The 24666-nt window shown below is 39.1% G+C and overlaps 1 protein-coding gene across 1 annotated transcript in view; it reads left to right on the forward strand.

The window, feature by feature from the left end:
* LY75 (lymphocyte antigen 75) overlaps positions 1-24666 on the forward strand; it is a 139777-nt gene that overhangs the window by 13774 nt on the left and 101337 nt on the right. Inside the window, exons 2-4 of the mRNA XM_043994952.1 lie at positions 5720-6091; positions 15026-15196; positions 21330-21494. Coding sequence (XP_043850887.1) covers positions 5720-6091; positions 15026-15196; positions 21330-21494 — 708 coding nt within the window. The remainder of the gene's footprint in view (positions 1-5719; positions 6092-15025; positions 15197-21329; positions 21495-24666) is intronic.

Below are 24666 nucleotides of genomic sequence, written 5' to 3' on the forward strand. Positions count from 1 at the left end.
CCAGACCCATTTTGTCTCAGAGACAGCACGTGGTCTCAAGGAGAGTTCAGAAGCTCTTCAAAACCTACACTAAACTAAGAGGAAGAGTGCCCACCAAGCAACAGCATTCCAAGACAAGAGAGCAGTTTCAGGAAGCCCAGAGTGTCAACCTGAAAATTAATGAAACAGTCAGTAGGACAGATAAGGTCTTTAATCAGAGCAGAGGGGGTATAACTCGGAGTATCTCAAAGCAAGAATGCTAGAAATACCCAAGGATGGGGACTGATGACAAAGTTTATATGGGGTAACAGACCAAAGGGAACTATGAGACTGCTCTTGATTTAAGTATAGAAACTACTTAACTACTTAATGTAAATGAACCTTTAACAAAATAAGACTGTCCTTAAGTGTAGAAGCCACTTAACTCTAAATAGAAACTACTTACTCCTTGGATCTCCAGGGAGTAAGCTGGGGAATCTTTGGGAGGGGATAGTTTGTTTTGGGGGAGATCCATAAAAAACATCCAGGGGGCAGCTAGGTGGCGCAGTGGATAGAGCACTGGCCTTGGATTCAGGAGGACCTGAGTTCAAATCCAGCATCAGACACTTAACACTTACTAGCTGTGTGACCCTGGGCAAGTCACTTAACCCCAATTGCCTCACCAAATTAAAAAAATAATATTAAAAAAAAAATACAAAAAACAAAAAAAACAAAAAAAAAACATCCAGAATCTGGAATTGACAAAGATTGCTTAATCCCAGGCAATTCATTGGCCTGGGAATGGGGAGTAGGGGAGGATCAGTCAGTTCTCAGTAAATTGTGGTTATCAAGAACAAGCAAAAGCCTCAAATGGTCAAGGGTTTTATCCTCTTTTGATAGAGGTGGGTCATTATACAATGATCAAAGCTAATTGGTTAGCATTATTCAATTCCATTGGTTGACATGATTTGAGGGTGGTTCAAATTAAAATGAACTCTATGATGACATAAGTGAAAAGTATGCAAATAAACCCTCCAGAAGGGCAAGGGTTAGGTGTGGTTTAATCCCATTAGTTTACTGAGCTAGACAAAAGCATCAGTTTCTTTTGCTCCCTTGGGCTAGTCCCAAACAAGATTTGCTGAAGTTCCTGGACTTTCTGGAGCAGGGTGGAGGGGAGAAGGGACTGAAACTGATCTCTGGGGCTCCCCCAAGAAATTCATTATTAATAATTATTTTCTCACATGTAAGAAAATGAAAAATGGCATGCTTTCATCTGTATTAAATCAATATTAGTTCTTTCTCTGGAGGTGTGGATAGTATGCTTCATCATTACTTCTTTAAAATTGTCTTGGATCAGAGCAGCTAGGTGGCGCAGTGGATAGAGCACTGGCCCTGGAGTCAGGAGTACCTGAGTTCAAATCCGGCCTCAGACACTTAACACTTACTAGCTGTGTAACCCTGGGCAAGCCACTTAACCCCAATTGCCTCACTTTAAAAAAAAAAAATTGTCTTGGATCATTGTATTGCTGAGAATAGCTGAATCATTCAACAATTCTTGACGGAACAATATTGCTGTTACTATGTACAATGTTCTCCTGGTTCTGTTCACTTCACTATACATCAGTTCATATAAGTCTTTCCAGGTTTTTAAAAAAATCATCTTGCTTGTCATTTCTTATAGCACAATAATATTCCATCACCATCATATACCACAGCATATTCAGCCATTCCCCAATTGATTGGCATCCCTTTGATTTCCAATTCTGAGTCACCACAAAAAGAGATACTTTAAATATTTTTGTACAAATTGGTCCTCTCCCCCTCCTCCCCTTTTGGGATGATGTTCTTGGGATATAAACCTAGCAATGGTATTGCTGGATCAAAGGTCATGCACCACTTTATAGCATAGTTGGTCACAGCATGTTTGGGCATACACAGCTAGTAAGTGTAAAGTGTCTGAGGCTGGATTTGAACTCGGGTCCTCCTGAGTTTGGTGCTCTATCCACTGTGCCACCTAGCTGCCCCATGTATGGGGGATTTTTAATGGTAGAGTAGATTGGGTTCCATAGAACACAGTGGAAGGAAAGGCTGTAAAAGGATAACGAATGGGAAAATTCAAGGGCCAAACTAGATAGGGATGTTTGTGGAGAGAGGTGGCTTGGGAGAAGAGTTGTTCTTCTTATAACTGTAACTGTGTAGCACATGGCTTCAGGAAACAGGAAGTGGGAGTTTTCTTATAAAAAGACTGAAGAAGTATTATTTGATTGGGGCCCCCAGCCTCCTAGGTCATGAGATAACAGATGGTGGAGAACAATTTCCCCAGGAATTCACCTTCCCAAGGGTATATGGCTCCAAGCAGTGAACTTGGAGTCAGGAGACCTGAGTTTGAATTCTGATTCTGCCACTTACTTAACCTGTGTGATCTTGGTCAAATCACTAAACTTTTCTGCGCTTCATCTGCAAAATGAAAAGACTGGATTAGATGGCCTCTGATATCCTTGGTCTGGTCTAAAGGTATGATCTATGAAGGATAAAATGAAATGTTAGGTAGACCAAGAACTGAGGTGTCTAGGACAGCTTCCTTTTAAATGTGGAACAGTAAAGGATGGAGGACTTCTGTAGATAAGATATTAAGAGAAATTATAGATAATGCCATGACCCCAAAATAACAAAACAAGTAACTGTGAGGGTCAGCCAGAAGATGTAGTGTTGGTAACAACCTGCCACAGGTATCTACGTAGAAGATAAGAGGGGGTAAAGGCCGGGATAGAGGTCCCCCCAAGAAGATAGTGATGGGGGAAAGAAATAGATGCATAAAGTTGCCGCCCTGATTACACAGAAGCATGGTCTTTTAGCAAACACATGTATTTGCATATATACTCAAAATATTCATGTATTTATAGAAATAAAAATAACTTTTTTAAAAGGATATTTGTCTTGATTTTTCTTTTTTTAGCTGAACAATAATTGTTCCTTTCTGTTGATCAAAATTTTTCAGCAGGGGCAGCTAGGTGGCACAGTGGATAAAGCACTGGCCCTGGATTCAGAAGGACCTGAGTTCAAATCCGGCCTCAGACACTTGACACTTAACATCTGTGTGACCCTGGGCAAGTCACTTAACTCTCATTGCCCTGCCAGAAAGAAAAAAAGAAATTTTTCAACATCTATATATTGTCACCAACTCCCATCAGGCTATTTTAATCATTAAAACTCTTGCTTTACTTGTGTTCAGAGAAGAAAGTATACGTAAATGAAACTAGTCCTGGTGAAGTGTATTTATCATAGGGAAAGTCCCTTATGGTACTGAAAATTGAATGGTTCTTCTTCTGGAGGTTTTTAGCCATTTAAATTTGTTTAACTTGTTTTAGTATTATTGTACTATCACTAATTTTGTCAACTTCCTTTGCCAAGTAAGGTTGATCATATAGGCAAATAACTTTACTCCTTGGGGCCTCAGGTTCTTCATCTTTCAAGTGAGGGGGTTCAACTAGATGGCCTCTAAGGGCCCTTACAAATCCAAGTTTGGAATCCTAATGATAGTCAATAAGCATTTAATTTAAGTAACTAGTATGTGCCCGGGCACTGTGCTAAATGCTGTACATACAAAGAAAAGTTAAAAAAAAAAAAAAAAGCCAGTCCCTACTCTCAAGCAACTGACTGTTTGGGGAAGAAAACATTCAAAAAAACTGTGTACAAACAAGTGCTATCAAAGATAAATTGAAAAAAAAAAGATAAATTGAAAATAATCAATAGAGTAAATGTACTAGAATTAAGAGGGGTTAAGAAAAGCTTCCTGAAGCAGGTGGGATTTGAAGGAAGCCAGGGAAACTAGGAGTTAGAATTGAGGAACATGGGGGAGAGCTAATATAAATGCCCAGAGTCAGGAATGTAGGTGTCACTTTGGTTGTTGTTCAATTGTATCTGACTCTTCATGACCCCATTTAGGGTTTTCTTGGCAGAGTTACTGGAGTGGTTGGCTATTTCCTTCTCCAGCTCATTTTATAGATGAGGAACTGAGGTATACAGGGTTAAGTGACTTGCCCAGGGTCACCCAGCTAGTAAGTGTTTGAGGCTAGATTTGAACTCAGGAAGATCAGTCTTCCTGACTTCAGGCCTGGCACTCTATCCACTGTACCACCTACCTGACCTATTAGGCGTTGTGAGGGAAAACAGTCCTCTTCTCAGTAATTCTCAGGAACTCAGCAGCAATGTGACAAAGGCTCTTTTATTTCCTTCTCATGAGGAGGCACCCTAGTGTGCAGCTAGTGGGTGCAAAGAAAGGGGACTCACAGACCCTGTTTTATACCCTAGTCCCTAATAGGAATGGACCCTCCCCTTTTTCATCACTGGTCTGATTACTCAAGGGTTACAATCTACTTTCAAAAACTAGCTAATCAGAACGCAGTATTCCCGTCCCTCTTCCTTATATAGGCATAACTCAGGAGTGGACCTTCTTCTTCTTTATATGGACACAACTCAGGAGCGGACCTTATTGAGACCAGGGCCCCTTGAACTATGTGATTTTCTTAGCCAGAAGGGGAGGAGGGGATCTGAGACCTTTGTCCCAAAAACGGGTCAGGAGAGGTATGATTTACTGTTATATCCTCATTGAGAGGAGACAACTACCCATTTTCTCACAGGTGTCATAGCCAAGATTTTTAAAAATACATCTTATTGCTCCAAACCCACTTTTCTTTCCACTATAGTACACTCTCTCCTACATTCTACCAGTAAACAACTTGACTATGTAAGAGAGTCAGTTTTAATTCCAGATAAAGAGTACAGTCAACAAGCACTTACTAGCTGTGTAACCTTGGGCAAGTCACTTAACCCCAACTGCCTTAAAACATCCAGGGCCATTTCCAGTCGTCCTAATGTATATCTTGCTACTGGACCCAGATGGCTCTGGAGAAGAGAGTGAGGCTGGTGACCTTGCACAGCCCTTCCTCACTTAAATCCAATTCAATACAAGTCATGCCATCACTTCTCAATGTCATGAAGGACAAACAACAACAATTCAGCACTTACCATGTTCCAGGCACTGTTTTAAGTGCTGTGGATGCAAATAGCAGAAATTACCCTACCCTCAAGGAACTTTTAATTTATTGGGGGGAGACAATACCTAAAAGGAAACTGAAATGGAGGCTTGGGGGAGCTATTATCTTGGGAGGTGGCGAATGGTAGACAAAGTTGAGTTAAGCCAGGAAAGGAATGAGAGACATGGCCAGTATTGTTTAGAAAGGAGCAGTACAATCAGAGGGAGAGGCTGCAGGGGCGGAGGGCATTTCCAGTGTGTCAATTTCAGTGCTGGCGGTGATCCTCTGGGGTGAGGAGGTTCCTGGGGGCATGGTAGAGAAAATCTAAAGTGTACCCTGGAGACCAATGAGATGGAAGTTAAACCCTAAGGAAATGTGATAGCCCAGGGGCTCTTAGCTCTTCACGTGAGAAGATAGCTCTGTTCAGGTAGAAGGATACTTCCTATGGTAATGTAGTATCATTGAGACCATCCTTTTCTGCTTAGGCACTTTTTTTTTTTTTAAAGTGAGGCAATTGGGGCTAAGTGACTTGCCCAGGGTCACACAGCTAGTAAGTGTCAAGTGTCTGAGGCCGGATTTGAACTCAGGTCCTCCTGACTCCAGGGCCGGTGCTCTATCCACTGCACCATCTAGCTGCCCTTTAGGCACTTTTAATAGAGCAAAGGTTAGGGTCCATATCATTACAATTTTTGAGGAGTTTTTCTTAATTTTTTTTCCCTACGCAGATAATGGTCCATTTACCATCCGCCATGAAAACAGTGGCAAATGCCTTAAAACTGCGAGTGGTTGGGTATTGGCAGTGGACTGCAAGGAGACCAATGATATGCAGTGGAAGTGGGTATCACAGCATCGCCTCTTCCATGTGGAGTCCCAGATGTGCCTTGGAATAGACATTGCCAAACCTAAAGATTCCTTGAAAATGTTCAGCTGTGACTCAAATGCCATGTTATGGTGGAAATGTGAGTATGGTTCTTTGTACAGTGCTTCACAGTACAGACTGACTTTGAAGGATGGAAAAGTGACAGCAAATGTAAATTCTTCTGATACTTGGAAGAAAGGAGACTCTGATGAACACCTCTGTGACCAGCCTTACCATGGTGAGTATCTGACAAGAGCTTGTTATTTGGTTAATGTCCACTTTGTGTCTTTTGTTTAACATTTAGCCTATTTAACTGAGGGCTACTACCACAGTAAGTTGTTGTTCATTTGGTTATCAGTCACGTCCAACTCTTCATGACCCCACTTGGTGGGGAGGGAGAGCATTTCAGACATGGGGGACAATTAACAAAAATGCCCAGAGTCAGGAATGTAGGTGTCACTCTTTAGTTGTTATTCAGTTGTATCTGACTCTTCATGACCCCTTTTGAGGTTTTCTTGGCAAAGGTACTGGAATGGTTTGCCATTTCCTTCTCCAGCTCATTTCACAGATAAGGAAACTGAGGCAAACAGCATTAAGTGACTTACCCAGCATCACCCAGCTAGTAAGTATCTGAGACTGGATTTGAACTCAGGATGATGAGTTTTCCTGACTTCAGGCCCAGAACTGTATCTATTGTGCCACCTAACTGCCCATTATTATAGTAATACTCAAAAAGAAGAAGAGGAGGAAGAGGAAGAGAATGACAACCTTCAACGCAACATTTAAAAACAGACAAAAGTTCAGAAGGAATCATTGAAAATCAGGGCTTTGTTGGTGTTACTGTGTTAAATTTATTATGTGTTTTAAAAATCAAAGCGGAGGGGCAGCTAGATGGTGCAGTGGTTAAAGTACCGGCCCTGGATTCAGGAGTACCTGAGTTCAAATCCAGCCTCAGACACTTGACACTTACTAGCTGTGTGACCCTGGGCAAGTCACTTAACCCCCATTGCCTAAAAAAAAAAAAAAAAATCAAAGCTACACATAATATAGCTTCCTATGCAATTCATATTCTTCTGTTGGTTATATATGCACATGTTCATGGATATCAACTTCACAATTGATTATCTCCAATTTGTCCTGCATATATCTTGTTTGTTCACGCTTGTTTGAATGTTGTCTCCTCTAGAGCCACTAGAGCTTTTGGAGGGCTGACATTCTTTTGCCTTTCCTAGTACCCCTAGCACCTGCAGTGTCTAACACAGAGAAGGCTCTTAATAAATGTTTATTGCTTCACTATTGACTCATTTTTTCAAAAGACAGAAAAATCAGTCATAGTTCTAACTATAAAGCTAGTGTCTGATTAACACAGATTTCCTGAAAAAACAAACAAACAGCTAAACATATTTTGATATTGAAACAAAATACAAAGTTTTAATTCTTATTTATTAGATTGCTTTAAAATGTATTGTGCTGGGGCAGCTAGGTGGCGCAGTGGATAGAGCACCGGCCCTGGAGTCAGGAGTACCTGAGTTCAAATCCGGCCTCAGACACTTAACTTACTAGCTGTGTGACCCTGGGCAAGTCACTTAACCCCAATTGCCTCACCAAAAAAAAAAAAGAAAGAAAAGAAAAGAAAAAAAAAATGTATTGTACTAACTCTGTGATACCCATACCTAAGGGAGTTATCCGTTACTAGTTAACTCTTGACTGCTTACCCTTTTCCCATCTAAAACTTAGGCACAGAAAGTATTTTTTTTCTGATAATACTAACTTAAACTTGATTTGGTAGCTTTTTCCTCTTAACTTCAAATTATAAGCTTAGTAAGCTCATGAAATGAAGAAAAACATCAAATTTATCTTAAACTCAAAACTATTTACACTTTGGGATGTATGTACTTTAGCAAAATAACTGGTTTTGAGACAGAGGTTTCATTTGTTTTTGAAAATGGAAATATACATTTTTATACCAGTGTATTTATTACTATTGTTCTTTTTAAATATATTCATACGTTGTGTATGTTTTCTGATTTCCTTGAAAAACTCTCATCCCTTTCCATATTTCTTTATATTCATATTTTTCATTTTACAGCACACCTTTTTCTCAGCCATTCTTCATTTATTGGAAATGAGGCAGCTATTTAAGATTTTTGTATAAATATGCCCCTTTTTAGCCATTTTCTTTCTTTAATGGTAGGGTCACTTGCTCAAAGGGGATATTCTTCAGTTTTTGTAACTCTTACTTCAGATTCACAGATGTTTGAACTGAAAGGGGCATCAGCAATCATCTGTTCTAACATATTCACTTTACAGATGAGTACAGTGAAGCCCAGAGGGGCAGAGTCATTGCTCAAGGCTAAACAGCTTATGGAAAATTTGGGATTTGAACCTTCTGGCTTCACTGCTTATCCCACTACATAGCACTTACCCAATATTGCTAGGGAGTTCCACAAAAAACTAATGTACCTACTAAAAGCTCAATTGATAATGTTATGGCATGTCAGTTTCCTTATAAACATGCCAACACTGATTTTTGTAGTTCTTAATTATTTTTATCAATTTGACAGATATTAGGAGATAACTCAAAGATGTTTTAATGGACGTTTTTTCTTAGAGTAATTAATTTTTTCAAATAGTCATTTGCAATATGTTTTTCTTTGAAAATTACTTATGCCCTTTAAACAGTTGTCTACTGGAGGATGAATATGACTTTTACAAATTGTTATCAGTTCCTTGTAAGATTCCAAATGTCAGTTTTCCACTAAGTTTTCAAAATCTGTTCCTCTTGATATGTTTGGCTATTTTCCCATACTTTACTCATATTTCTATCCCTAGCAAGGTTCCCCTCACATAGTAAGCTGTTAATAAATATCTGTTACCTGCCTGCCAAATACATTTGAAGTATTGTACGTGATTCCACAAAATAGGCTATTGGTATTTTAATTGGCATTGCATTGAATCCACATGTTTAATTTACTATTTTAACCATGTCAGGGTGACCTATACGGAACAGGCACTATCTAACTATGGAGGTTCTTCCTTTGTTTGCATCAAAAACATTTAAAAGTTACCTTTATGTAGGTCTGATGTCTGCCCTGGCAAACTAATGCCAAAATATTTGGTATATATAGTCTTTATCATAAATGCATTTCTATTTCTTGGAATTTTTATGACTTTTTAGTGGCACATAAAAATGTAGATGGATTTTTGTAGTTTTATCTTCTACCCTGGACTATGTTACTAAAGCCAGGGTATTGCTTCAATACTTTGTTTTCTCCCCATCCATCCTCATTTGCCCTCCCCTTTCAGGTTACTACCTTCATCCATTCCATTTCTTCTATGCACTGCTTGTCATCTATGTGTTATTTCACCCTATTAGAATGTTTGCTTCTTGAGGAAGGAGGCTCCCAACCCCACCTTTCTTTTTTTTGAATCCTCAAGCTTAGTACAATGCCTGGCACATAGTAAGAACTTATTAATGACTGATTGACAGTCATGCCACATGCAAATCAATCTTTTAACCTCTTCTTTACAGATATTTATTCTTTCTTTCTCATGCCCCATTTCTATAGCATTAGTTTCTAAAGCTAGGCCAAATAGGAATGATGACCAGACTGTCCCATTTTGTATTAATGAGGGCTGAGGGAAAAGATGGTGGGTGAAGAATAACTAAGTATTCTAGCTCTTTGTTTCAAGGATATACTTTGTCATTAAAGAAAAAAATCCTTCTCTTCCTGTATTTTTCAGTGTTTTTGAAATATAAATGGAAAGAATGCTTCATCAAAAATCTATTCTGCATCTATTATTATAATCATATATTTGTATGACATTTTCCTAATAGCAAATCATCATTGCCTTCCTTACTTAAGTTCTTGGTCACATAAAATAATTTTGTAGTCTGTTGCTCTCTACTGTTTACCAATATTTGATTTAACAATTTTGCCTCTGTATTCGTTAATACCTACACTTATGTCCTACCCTATTACCTCATTGTGGCATGAGACATAATCTGGCATCTCAGAATTGAGGCCACAAAATTGGCAGCTCTGGCAGATCCTACCACTCTGGACAAGCTTTAGGTCCAAGCCCAAGGATGGTGATATTGTTCAAGAATAAGCCTATCTAAAATACAGAGAATCCCTTTCCTATAATGTTGGTCACCAGGTAGTGAACTTTTAGCCTCAGCTACTCATGAGACCTGCTAAGGCACAGGAAAACTGTAACCTGCATCCTGTATCCTGCATCCAGGACTGAACCACGTGGATGAAAGAAATACCAGACCTTTTGAATCTTGATTCATTAGAGATATTGGCCTGCCCTGGCAACTTTTTCTTTCTGTTTCCATCTCTTAGTATTGGTTTCTTTCTCAGCAAGGAAATCCCATCTCTTATTATCCACAAAACCATGGTTGTTTCTGGGAAAAAAATATCTTACTTCCCCTAATTGTCTTAGAGGTTTTCCTTTAGCCATTTCCCCCTTCGTCTTTGGGAAAGAAGAACGGTTTCCCCCTTCATTTCCCTTCCTCTTTCTTGCATTTGGTAACCATTTGTTGGTTAGTGTTTGGAAATAGAAAAGGGCTTTTGCCCCCAAATTGTAACAGAACAAAACAAGTTTTGAATAAGATTTTTAACTTGCTACATCATAATTGTTTAGGCAAAATCCATTATTATTCCTTGTTGGGGATTCCATATTGACAGTGTTTGTTCTTCCATTTCTTTTCCCCTTTATTCCTTTATTTCTGTTTTTCTCTCTGGATTTTGCTTGGATTGTAATGTGTTGAGACAGTCAGAACCCCATCTAGTGGACTAATTCCTGCCACTGGATATAATCAAGCAATATTTTGAATAGACTCCTCAACCATATTCAACCAAAGGTTATAATCATTTGCCTTGGCAAATAAAGTTAGGGAATAAGGAACCTAAAACTGGAGCAGAAACAAGATGCAGACAAAGATACTAGAATCCCGAGTTAAAAGAATGAAAGGAATCAGGGGCAGCTAGGTGGCGCAGTGGATAGAGCACTGGCCCTGGAGTCAGGAGTACCTGAGTTCAAATCCGGCCTCAGACACTTAACACTTACTAGCTGTGTGACCCTGGGCAAATCACTTAACCCCAATTGCCTCACTAAAAAAAAAAAAAAAAATGAAGGGAATCAAGGCCTACCCTAACCGCGGGCCTACTCATCTATGAACAGAAGATAAAACTAGAGACCTTCTTTAAGTCAGGAAATCTGGCATTTTATTTTGTGCCCCCCCCCCTTTCTGGGAAGCACAAAAACTCTTGTGACATTCAACACAGTATAATATAAAGGGATTATTTTCTATGCCATAAAATACTTTATGTTCAACATATTCACTCTGATACTTAACATTGGTTATGTTGCCTACGTACCCTTTTCTATAATTGCATGGCACACTGGCACATTCATTGGCTTTGGAGTCAGAGGAGATGGATTCATATTCCAGCTCTTCTATTTATGACTTTTGTGACCTTGAGCCAATCATTTCATTCCTCTGGGATTCAGTTGTCTCAACTCTAAAATGAAAAGGTTCAACTAGATGCCTTCAGATGTGTCTTCAAGATCAAAATCTCTGCTCCTATGAACATGTTTCCTGCTTTTCTCAAGACCAATGATAACCATATAAGTTCTGACCCAGGGCTCTCTAGGATATAGGGAAACATTTTTATATGTTGGTATTTATTTAGTTATTCAAAGGAGATATAATATGGTAAAGGGCTGCTGCTGTTATCAGACTCTTTTATGGCAAGAAAGACCTAGGTAGGACACATTCTCGCAAGGGTTGAACATCTGGGCTAACCATCCAGGTTGTCTTTATCAGAATACACACTATGGATGCAGACCAAGGTTGCAGAGGGAGCTCCTTATCATTTGCTTCTTTTCTTTTAACAAATAAGTGACTATTTGTCTAACCACTAAAATAGTTGATTTGCTCTGTTGACTCTAAAGCTATTATTTTAAGACTCCTTTCAACACAAGCTGGTATATTCAGAGGAGACCATTCCCCTTGAGAGTTGATTTTCTAGCTACAGGAAACACAGGGGACTTAAGAAGTCCAGAAACAACAGGATACGAACAGAAAAAAGAATTCTGTTAAGCAGTTAGCAGAGTTTTTGTTTTTGTTGATCCCTTCATTTAACACTCTTCAACAAGGTTTGCTAGCATGCCTCAGTTATGTTCCCCTTCCAACTTCATTCTGTGAGACCAAACTGTAGGGTACCAAGAAAGTAATTGGCATTGTTCCAGTGGACATAAACTGAGAGGCAAAGGTAGCAAAGGGGTTTGGATTCGATGGTTCATTGAAGTCCTTCCAACACTTAAGTTCTGTGCATCCCAGAAACTGCAACAAATAACAGCAGTTAGGGGGTTATTAATTTCTCTCCTTGACAAATCAGATCAATAGTATCTACTCAATAGTAGCATTGCTCTGTTCATTGCTCCATTATATGATAGGAAAACAGAACTTACTCTACAGAGATTCAGACGAGCCACAGTACAGGTTGGTGCACCTTGCTTTACATAAAAAATTAGTTGTGAATAAAATTCTTTAGGCAGTCTGTACTTTTTCTGGTTGTGTGAGGGTGTGCCTATGTATGTCCTGCTCAAACACATTTGCTGTTGCCCACACAACATCATGTCAGTTCTGGCTTCTTTGTGCAATGTTCAAGAATATGACTGGAAACCAGGCCTAGGCAATATTACTGTCTTTGCTTATCTTTTGATTTTTTTTTGTTTTTTTTGCGGGGCAATGGCGGTTAAGTGACTTGCCCAAGGTCACACAGCTGGTAATTGTCAAGTGTCTGAGGCCAGATTTGAACTCAGGTACTCCTGAATCCAGGGCTGGTGCTTTATCCACTTTGCTTATCTTTTGAAATTGTATAAAAGATGTGTTGATGCTTCTTTTGAAAAGTCTTTAATGACCTGGTAAATGCTCTTATGACTTTCTGATGAAGTGGCTCCTTCCTCCTTGTGGCTCTTTTATTTTTATTTATTTATTTTTTTTGGTGAGGCAATTGGGGTTAAGTGACTTGACTAGGGTCACACAGCTAGTAAGTGTTAAGTGTCTGAGGCCGGATTTGAACTCAGGTCCTCCTGAATCCAGGGCCAGTGCTCTATCCACTGCGCCACCTAGCTGTCCCCCCACCCAATTGCTTTTAAAAAACATTTTTTCTGTTGGTGGCAGTATCATAACTGTCACCATCCTACCTCATAGCCTAACAGTATGACCCATACTTGAAAGAGACCTGATTAGATTGTTCTGCTTAATTCTAGAGGGCAGAACTAGATGTAGGAGAACTAGGTAGCAGTTACAAAGGAGGCAGATTGAAGTTTGAAGAACTTTATAACAGAGGCAGCAGAATTAGAATGGGCTGACTCGGGAAGTAGTGGGTTCTACTTCATTCAAGGTCCTAAAGGCTGGATGACCATTTGGTAAAGGTGTTGAAGAGACGATTCTTGTTAGGACATAGGTTGGACTAGATGGCTACTGAGCTGTCTCTTTTAACTCAGTTCTGTGATTTAGCCCCACTCACCTCCCATAGGTCTGCTTTGGAGAGGGACACAATTCTCTACTCCATAATAGTGTATATTATAGTTATGTCATTTAACTAAACTATAAACTCTATGAAGGTAGGGACTGTCTCTTAACTAAAGTTTTTGTCTCCCTCAGCATTTGTATGGTAGGTGCTTAATTACTTTTTTTTTGTTTTTGTTTTTTGTTTTTTAGTGAGGCAGTTGGGGTTAAGTGACTTGCCCAGGGTCACACAGCTAGTAAGTGTTAAGTGTCTGAGGCCGGATTTGAACTCAGGTACTCCTGATTCCAGGGCCAGTGCTCTATCCACTGCGCCACCTAGCCGCCCCGCTTAATTACTTTTTAATGGAAGCCCTTCTTCCTTCCTCCCAAATAACTAAAATTGATTTATCAATAGCAGGGGTCTACAAACTACAACCTGCAGGATGGCCTGCTAAGATTGGTTTTTACACTTTTAAATAAATTTTTATCATATTTAAAAATGCAAAATCCATTAGCTCTTGGGTCTACAAAAACTGGTGGCTGGGTAGATTTGGGACCCAAAAGTATTTTATTCAACCCTTGATAGAATTTTCTCAGCTCTAGGCCAAACATAGGCTAATATCCACGGAGCATAAATAGCAAATTGATGAATAATAAATAATTCCATTTCCAAGACTAATTTCTCTTAATGATACTTTCCAGAACTGCTGGAACCAATATTTGTCTCTCCCTTTCCTGAACTGTATTATTCCTGTTAGTACCACACAACTTGATGATAAAATTATTTTGTAAAATGTTTATTGTTTAGTCATGTCTGACTCTTGGGGTTTTCTTGGTAAAGATACCGGAATGTTTTGCCATTTCCTTCTCCAGCTCATTTTACAGAAGAAGAAACTGAGGCAAAGAGGGCTAAATGACTTGCCCAGGGTCATATAGCTACTAAATGTGTGAGGCTGCATTTGAATCCAGGTGTTTTGACTCTAGGTCTGGTGCTCTATCCACTGTGCCACCTATCTGCCCAATTCTTTTTGTATTATAGTTCTATTTCTATCTCTCCACCTAAATTTAAGCTCCTTCAGATCAGGGACTGTGTCTTATATTTTTAGATCTTCCATAGGTACATAGTAGGCTTAGTAAACATTTTGTTAATTGATTAATCATGTTAGACTCTTCCCAGTTAATATTTACATTCTTTATGATATATACTGATTTGATTTTCATGGGTCTTATTTCACAGCAGGAAGATTTAGTTTACATTGCTAATAATATGGAAAAGGCAGAATAATTCAGACAAATGATTAGATTTGGGAAAAGAAATCTAAACAGAAGGATACTTCATGAATTTGCTAATTGTTCTTTATATGTTAGCTGATGTTTCCTTTAGATGAAACGAGTATCTTAAATGAATGTACTATATATTGGAGCAGTAGTAAAACAATAGTCAGATATATTAATCGACCTTTTGTCAGATTTTTGAAAAGAACAACCCACGGACCTTTCAAAAAGTTCTCAGTGGTCACAAGGAGAGGATGATAAAGGAAGATTAAATTGTTAGCTGATACAAATCACATGACACTTTTACTATCTCTGAAATTAACCATTTGAAACTAATCACTTTGTCTCTTTCTCTCTCTTTTTAAACAGAGATATATACCCGGGATGGGAACTCTTATGGGAGGCCTTGTGAGTTTCCTTTCTTACATGATGGTGTCTGGCATCATGAATGTATTTCTGATGGAAATCATACAGGGACATGGTGTGCTACAACCTTAAATTATCCATATGACCAGAAGTGGGGAATTTGCTTAAAACCAGGTATGTACGGCTAGATTTGCATAAGCCGTGACCTCTGTGGTATGATTTGAGAGATACCAACTTACTCCAAAATTATATTTTCCCATTGGATAATCAGGGCACCTAAAATCCTCAGGTCATTTTTTTGTACTAAAATAATATTTTGGATGATCATGTTAAGATACCTGTACAAGCTGAACTCTTTGAAGGATTGTGGATTTAATTGGAAATGAAAATCTATAATGCTCTGGGATTTTGATGCAATAAATAAAATGCTGTTTGCAAATAGGAGGATCTCAACATTTATAGGTTACTGCTAACATTTCTCCTATGCTCTTCATACCCTCCAGAGTGTGTGTGTGTGTGTGTGTGTGTGTGTGTGTGTGTGTGTGGCATACATCTCCATGTTTTATATCTCAATTGACATCAAAAATAAAACACTGGGCATCAACAAAAAGATGATTTTGTCACATCCATAAAATGTTAACCTAATAGTATTGGGGGTTTGTAATGATTTTAACTGTGGCTTCATAATTCATCTATTCACTCACCATCTTCACAGGAATTGGGTTTTACATTTTAAAAACCCTTTTTTAAACGAAGTTGAGTTGTGTGCATCTAACTCATCCCAATGTAGTTGATGATTTCCTGTCATATTTCATCCACAAAATCTCATTCCTCAGCATACAACAATAATTGGCCAGCAATTGTTTTCCAATTGCCAGATTAGCAGTTTTCCAACCTCAACATGGAGATTTCCTGATGATAGAGTTTCCTTTGCTCATTACTAAAAGCCCCTAGGTTTTCCCAGGAAGAAGTCTAATCATGAATATGTGCGATGGAGATCAAGTGACAAGTTATATTCCATAACTTTATGGTTTTGAGAAGTCCATTGGCAATTTCTTGGTAATTTTCTGCCTTGTTTCCAAAAAAGTTTTTTTGGCCACTTTAAAGAATGAATTACATGTAATAACTTCCTTCAACTCTTCTTCACAATGTTAATCTTCTATCACTTCCTCGATTTGAGCCCCCACAAATATCCCCTCTGATTTTAACCTCCCTGATGCTTGGAAATGCACTTTTCAGATTTTCGAAAAACCAAAAACCTACACCATTTCAATCCATTGTGTTGTAGTCTAGAAGCCAAAAATTCTTCTGGATATGGCTTTTGATTAGGTTTTTGTTTGCTTTTGCTAAGTTGAAATCATGAAGTAGGTGATTTTGGGTCAGCTTGCATTATTAAATGAAGATCTGAAAATAGAAATGTAGAAATGTTCCCTTAAATGGGAGATTCCCACTTTGCTGTGATAAGAGCTTCATAAACCTATAGCTGGAAAATACCATAAATGTCACCAAGTCTAACTTCCTCATTTTAAACATGAGAAAACTGAGGAACCAAGCAGTCATGACTGGCTAACGGTTGCAGAGGTAAAGAATGTCAGAAGCAGGATTTGAATCTGGAGTCTGTGATTCCAAAGTCAGTGTTATTCCACTGAACCAATTCTGCTAAACTCCCAACTTGTCATACTGAGCCTTATTATTCTACTCTGAATCATCAGGTACATCTTTTTCCAGCCAAATTCTATGTTTCTGATGATTGCATAGTGGCTCCTCCTTCAGTGTATAACACAGGTATTATAGCTAATGATAGATTTGGATATCATACAGCATGTTTAGACTTGGATATATTTGTTAAGCAAGAATATTAATCTGTTGAGTTATTCAGTCATGTCCAACTCTGTGAACACATTTGGAGTTTTCTTGGCAAAGATACTGGAGTGGTTTGTCATTCCCTTCTTCAGCTCAGTTTACAGACAAAAAAACTGAGGCAAACAGGTTAAGTGACTTGCCCAGAGTCATACAGCTAGCGTGTGAGAGAATTTGAACTCAGGTCTTCCTGACTCCAGGCCCGGTGGCTCTATCTACTCTGCAGAGTAGCTGCTGTAAACTGTTCAGTAGTGCACTCCAGATCATTAGAACAGCAAATGATATGTAACAAGGTCCACTAATCCAGTCAGCTAGAAACTAAATACAAAGGGAAACTCCAAAAACAACCTGATCACCCATTTTCAGCCAAAGTAGAGTGTGTGTGCTTTCTTTAACTAGAGGAGTAAAGTTTCATCTCTGATATTTAAAAGTTCACTCACTATGCTAAGAACAAACAATTCTGATAGTTCCATACACATCAGCGTCTACAAAGTATGCAAACACTTGAGAAGAGATCAGAAACAGTGATGCTATTTACCAAATGATACTCAGTACATAACTGACAGAACACGTCTGCTACCCAGAGTTTCTCTGCAGGAACATGTCCCAGTCTGCCCTGCCTCATGTGTCATCACATGAGCTGAGACTTTCTGCAGCAGGCAAGAACAAGCCAAGTGGTGACTTCTCACCATCCTCCCCATACACACAACAAACAACAGTTTGATACTGCTTTGTGTTGCATAATTTATATAAAAATCCACATCATTCGATAACAATGCTTGATAGAAAAATCTCATATTATGTTTTTGGATACAGCATCCAAAAATACACATAAAACATCAAGAAATTTCCATGTGACAAAATGTGTTCTGAACAGTATGAGTAGATAGATGGTTGTAAAACAAACACCTCTATTGCTGCAACTTGTGGACTGGTAGAACATCTAAATTTTCTCCAATCGACCACTCTGCCCTCTGTAGCCTAAGTGAGGTGGCTCTCTAGGTGAAGCAACCAGGTGACACAGGGGATAGAATGCTGGATCTGGAGTCAGGAAGACTTACATTTAGATACTTAATAGCTGTGTGACCCTGGACAAGTCACTTAACCTCTTCCTCAGTTTCCTCAACTGTAAAATGGAGGTAGTAATAGCATCTACCTCCCAGGGTTATTCCCAGAGGATCAAATGGGATGATATTGTAAAACACTTAGCACAGTGCCTGGAACATAGTAGGTCCTTAATAAATACTTGTTTCCTCCCTTCCTTCCCACTTAGGAAGATAGAAACTGGAGTTGGAGGAAAATGAGGGTTAGGAGGGGAGCCAAGAAAATAACCTTTTAAGGTTATAGGTTTCAAGAAGTTGGGATCTTTTAGTGGTTAAAAGGTGTTGGGATGTCCTAAATAGTTCTACATAGCAATGCTGGGTAGCAGAAGTGAATTCTTATTGCTGATCACAATATTTCTCTCAGATTCTAGTAGGGGGCCATTTTTCCTATTTCCTTATGCTAGATTCAGTAATCTTTTTCATTGTACCACACTGTTCACACCTTCATCAATGACTTCAATGCCTAGATCTCAGTTCTCATCTATTTTTCATTGTTCCATCATCTCAAATTCCATCATTTTCAGCAACTTAGGTTTGTGTCAGAGATCTTTCCAACAACCCTGTCCTCTAAGTTTATCAATCATTTTCATTCCAGTGACTTAAGTTCTACTTCAGCCTGTCACCATTAAGGCCATACTTGGGATTTGGAACTGCTTCAACTCAAAAGTCTTAAACTTGAAATCTCTTCAAATGTCTCTAAAGGAGTCCTCATGTCCTTCCACCAGTCCCCCTGTCTTATATCTGGACTTATTCTTCCCCTTCATCATGACCTCCCACTCTGTTTTGTTCTGACTTCACTTGCCTGAGTCCCACAGTCAACTGGGAAAGTGATGTTCACACTCTCACCCTAGGATCGCCGACTTGTCTTTCCAAGCCCTAGACCTGGGTGACTTCTACCATTTGCCCTCTCTGTTATTACTCTTAAACTGGCTAGAAAAACTCATAGGATCATAGATCTAAAGCTGAAAGGAATCTCAGACCATGTAGTCCAGAGACTATTACCCTAGGGCTCTGTGAGCATGTTTTGTTTGGTTTTATTTTAAGATTTTTTTTTCAGAGTAGGATTCTTTATAATGTGACTTTGATTGTGTCAATTTCTCTAAAACCTTCAATGATTTCCCATTGCCTACATGAATACAGATTTAGAGATATGTACAGGACCTTAGAGATCATTTAATAAAGTTCTATCATAAAGCATAGCTTCTTTTATATTTTTTTTTGTGAGGCAATTGGGGTTAAGTGACTTGCCCAGGGTCACACAGCTAGTAAGTGTTAAGTGTCTGAGGCCGGATTTGAACTCAGGTACTCCTGAATCCAGGGCCAGTGCTCTATCCACTGCACCACCTAGCTGCCCCCCAAAGCATAGCTTCTTAAACTGTGGGTAGCACAGCCCTATATAGGATCATGTAACTGAATGTGGGGGTCACAAAAAATTTGGCAATGGTAAAAGGTTATGTATACCTATTTTATATACTTTATGTAACTGAGGTCGCATAAAAATTTCTCAGGTGAAAAGGGGTTGTGAGTGGAAAAAGTTTAAGAAGCCCTGTTATAGAGGAAACAGAGCTCAAGAAGTTAGTCATGTATTATGTAGCAGAAACAGAATTCAAACCCAGTTTCCCTCATCCCACACACTTTTCAGTATACCAGGCTACCCAACATTATTAGGTAGACAAAAAGACCATCCACCATTTGGTTTCAACTGACCTTTGCAGACATCTCACATTATGCCTACTTTAAACCAAACTATACTATCCCCCTGGCATAATCCCTAGTACATAGTTTTGTTGTTGCTGTTCTATCATTTCAGTCATGTCTTATCCATGATCCCACTTGGGGCCTTCCTGGCAACTATACTGGAGTGGTTTGCCATTTCCTTCTCTAGCTCATTTTGTGGATTAGCGGTCACAGAGATAGAAAGTATCTGGGGTCAGATTCAAATTCGGGTCTTCCTGCTTCCAGGCCTGGTGCTCTAGTTGCCCTGGGCATGACAGGGCCCCAAATCTTTGAACATATCAAACAGAGCTTATAACACTGAAATTACAAGTGGCTCGTGGGATCCAAGAACAGGCCAAGACTCCAGGTTGATTTTCAATGCTTGAGAACTCTGTAGCTGAAGTTGAGTAAAACATTTCTTGGCAAAAACCAAATCAAAGCAAAGATTTAGCTAAGCAACAATTTCTAACAAGCATGACAGCATCAGGGAATTGCCACACTGTATTTGTTTTCTTTCTCTTTTTTTCCTCCAAAGCTTATTATATATGGGATAATAAAATCAGGGGTAGAAGGAGCCTTAACAATCAACTAATTTAATTGTTTTGTTTTGCTGGGCAAAGAGGGTTAAGTGACTTGCCCAGGGTTACACAGCTAGTAAGTGTCAAGTGTCTGAGATCAAATTTGAACTCAGGTCCTCCTGAAACCAGGGCTGGTGCTTTTATCCACTTAGCTGCCCCAACAATCAACTAATTTAGCCCAATGTGGTTTGTTAAAAAGGCAACTAGATTGTGAGTCAGGAGACCTCCATTCAGGTTCTGAGTTCTGCCATTTGTTTACCTGTGACCATGAACAAATAATTTAAACTGCTCCAAACCTTGAACTTTACATCCTGTGAGCCTTGTTTCATAGATGAGCAAAGTGAAGCTCACAGAGATGAATTAACTTCTCCCCGAAGTCATTCAGCTAGCTAAGAGCAGAGCTAAAACCACAACTAATTCTTAGTCCTATACTGTGCTGCCTCCACAGATATGTCTTAGTGTTTTATTTTCCTCTTAAAATGAAGTAATCCCTTGCTAATTTTTTAAAGATTATTTTTGTAGAAAACCCTAATGAAATTATTTATCACATTTCAGTCATCTCTACTTGAGTAATAACCCAAGTTATTTATTACCCGGTGGTTGCTGTCACAGGGTACAGAGTACTGGGCCTGAGTTCAAATCTAGCCTGAGACACTTAACTACCTGTTTAACCCTTTTTAAACCCTATGTGCTTCCGTTTCCACATCTGTAAAATAAGCTAGAGAAAGAAATGCTAAACCATTCCAGTATCTGCCAAGAAAACCCCAAATGGGGTCACAAAGAGTCAGACATGACTGAAACAACTGAACAAGAAGAACAACAAAAATTGATATTTCAGCCTTAGAAGCTATGAGAATAATAATCTAATGGGGTTTGTTCCATATCACTATTTCAGTGACAGTAGACATCACAATTGTTTGTAGTGATGTTTAGGTTATCAAATGGAACTGATGGCATTTTTGTCATCTGAAAATTCTGTAAACACTGAAGTTTAAGGATAGATGGTGGATATAAAGATGTCTAGCCTTTTAAATGTTGTCTTTTTAATAGAGAATGGCTGTGAAGATAATTGGGAAAAGAACGAGCAATTCGGAAGCTGCTACCAGCTTAATACCCAGGCAGCTCTTACATGGAAGGAAGCATTTGTTTCGTGTCAAAATCAAGGAGCAGACTTAGTAAGCATCTCCAGTGCTGCTGAATTAATTCATCTTAAAGGTAAGCTAACTCCAAGGAGATATAGATAGAATAGTTTATATGTAAAATTGGAATTAAATGTAAAGAAATAACAGATGAATAGAAGTATCAAAATAAATTTTAACCACATTATCTCTGTACTCTATGAATTTATACTCTGACAATATTGATACCTACTAACAAAAAGGACATTAAGACATTCATTCAGTTTAAATCATTCTGTGCAATGAAAATACACTCATGAGGCAATGTGCAAAATAGCAGATGAACTTCATATTGGAAAAAAGAAAGGGGATATAAATATTGAATTAGCATCTATTCTAGGTGAAAGAGTTTGGGGAAGAAGTGAGATTTAAAAGGAATGAAAAGCAGTTAAAGGTAAAAAGTGAGAGAGGAAAACAGGCATGGAAATGGATGTAGTAAGGAGGAATAACAAAGCCTTAAGAATGCCTGACTAGGGGGGGCAGCTAGGTGGCGCAATGGATAAAAGCACTGGCCCTGGATTCAGGAGTACCTGAGTTCAAATCCAGACTCAGACACTTGACACTTACTAGCTGTGTGACCCTGGGCAAGTCACTTAACCCCCACTCCCCTGCAAACAAAACAAAAGAAACAAACAAACAAAAAAGAATGCCTGACTAGGATGAGTAAAGGTTTTGAACTTAAGGAAGCGGTTAACATTAGAAGAGCTAAGGATTTTAAATTATACACTGTGAGTGAAGTGAGACAATGGGTTTTGCTTATTCCCATTAAATCATTCAATTAACAAGCATTTTTGTAATGCTTACTATATTCAAAATATTGTGATAATCATTGGGTATACCAAGAAAAAAGCAAAAAACAGTCCTTGCCCCTTGGACTTTATATCCTTTTGGGAGAGATAGCATGCAGAAGATACATGCAGAGTATATGGAAAGTAGTCCATTATGGTGTGTTAGAGGAGAAGGCATCAGCAACTGGAGTTAAAGAGAAATGGTTCCTGCAGGTGGTAGCACTTGAATTGAGTCTTAAAGGAAGCAAAGGAGTCTTAGAGATGAAGATAAAGAGGGAGAGTATTCCAGGTAGGGGGGGCAGCCAGTACATAGGCTTAGACATGGGATGTCAGGTGTGAGAAACAGCAACTAGGCTAGTATGGCTGATCCATCGAGTATGAAGAAGAGAATAACGTGTAAAAAAATGGAACTAGAAGGGTCCAGGTTGTGAAGGGCCTTCAAGGAGGAATAGAGGAGTTTGTCTAATCTTAGAAAGCCATTAGAGTTTATTGAGTAGAGAAGTGAAGTTGTCAGACCTGTGTTTTAGGTAAATTCATAGGAGCAACAGACAGAGGGGATGGATTGAAGTTGAGGCAGGGAGACCATGTAGGAGGCTGTTGTAATAGTCCAGTGTGAGAGGTGACATTATCCTCAACTGGAGTGATGACTACACGAGATGTATAGGAAAGATATGTAAGAAAGAAATCACAAGAGTTGATAACTCATTGAAGACATAGAATAAGTGAGAGTAAAGTGTCTGGGACGGCACCAGGGTTGTGAACCTGAGTAACTGCCAAGACAGTGGTGCCACTGACAGTAATAGGAAGGTTTGGAAGAAACGTGAATTTGAGAGAAAAGGTAATGAGTTCTGCTTTAGGCATGTTGGGTGTAAGATGCTCATGGACATCCAGTTTGAAATGCCCAACAGAGAGAGACTCAAGGGAGAGACTATGGCTTAGTAAATAGATCTAAGAATCACCTGTGTAGAGATGATAATTGAGCCTGTGGGAGCTGATGAGATCACAAGATGAAAGTGTGTAAAAGCCTGGGAGATAAACCACATTTTTATTAATCCACAAGACCCAGCAAAGGAAGACTGAGGAGGAACAACTGGATAGATAGGAAGTGAACTGAGTATAGCAGGCTTACAAAACCCCAGGGAAGTAAAGTGGCCAATAGTGTCAGATGCCATGGGGTGATGAAGAGGGATCTGGGTGGAAAAAAGACCATTCTATTTAACGGTTGAGATCAATGCCAGAAGATGGAAGCAGCAAGAGAGGAAGTGATATAAGATGAAAGGAGGAAGTTTGTTGATTTTTAACTAGGATTTCCAGATGGCCTAGTGAAAAGAGGCAGGCAGATCTAGAGTAGGACATTGGTGGGGTAAGATGGAAGTGGATGGATGTAGCTAGGTGGCACAGTGGATAGAGCACCAACCCTGGAGTCAGAAGGACCTGAGTTCAAATCTAGCCTTAAACACTTACTAGCTGTGTAACTGGGCAAGTCACTTAACTCCAATTATCCCTCCCTCCTGTAGAACTCCCCCCCCCAAAAAAAAATTGCAGTGGATGGGAAAGAGGGAACAGATTGAGGAGAGAAAGGGTTGTTTAAATTAGGATTGTTGTGCACTTGTGTCCTACTTGCGGTTTTCTTGGCAAAGATAATGGAATGGTTTGTCATTTCCTTCTGCAGCTCATTTTACAGATGAGAAAACTGAGGCAAATAGGTTTAAGTGACTTTCCCAGGGTCACACAGATCTAAGTGCCTGAGGCTGGATTTGAACTCATGAAAACAAATCTTCCTGACTCCAGGCCCAGGGCTCTATCCATGTCACCACCTAGCTGCCTCCTTGAATTAGGATTATTCAGCCTCTTTGCATCTACGTTTTTTTCTGGCATACTTACAGTTAGCAGCATGTTTTGGTCTTTGTTCTTTTCTTTTTCTCTCTTTCTGCACTTCACACCCCCTCACCAAGATGATAAGCTCCATGGAAGGCAAAAGAGGTTTCATACACACATATGTACATATACACATGTACAAGTGTATATATGTGAATGCCTACCATTGCTTTGTGGAAATTCTTTTAATACATATCTATATACACATACAAACTCATATATATATATATATATATATATATATATGTGTGTGTGTGTGTGTAATTTGTGTGTGCATGTATGTATGAATATTCTCCCTCCTGCCTCAATAAGTTCAGGATCTGGCTCAAAGTCTTCTACCCCATTCCAGCTCCTACCCTCATCCTGGAGGACTTCAACAAATATGTTGATATTCCTTTAAATATCCCAAGTTTTAGTCCTTCAATCTACTCCCCCACTTGACTTCAGCCTCCATAAGGTTGGTCATACCCCTAACTCACAAATACTCTGGTATCTCTCCTTCCCCTTTCCCGGCTAAATGCTTTGAAAAATGTCATCTACAGG

The sequence above is a fragment of the Dromiciops gliroides genome, chromosome 3, assembly GCF_019393635.1.
Source record: "Dromiciops gliroides isolate mDroGli1 chromosome 3, mDroGli1.pri, whole genome shotgun sequence".
Taxonomy (NCBI): Eukaryota; Metazoa; Chordata; class Mammalia; order Microbiotheria; family Microbiotheriidae; genus Dromiciops; species Dromiciops gliroides.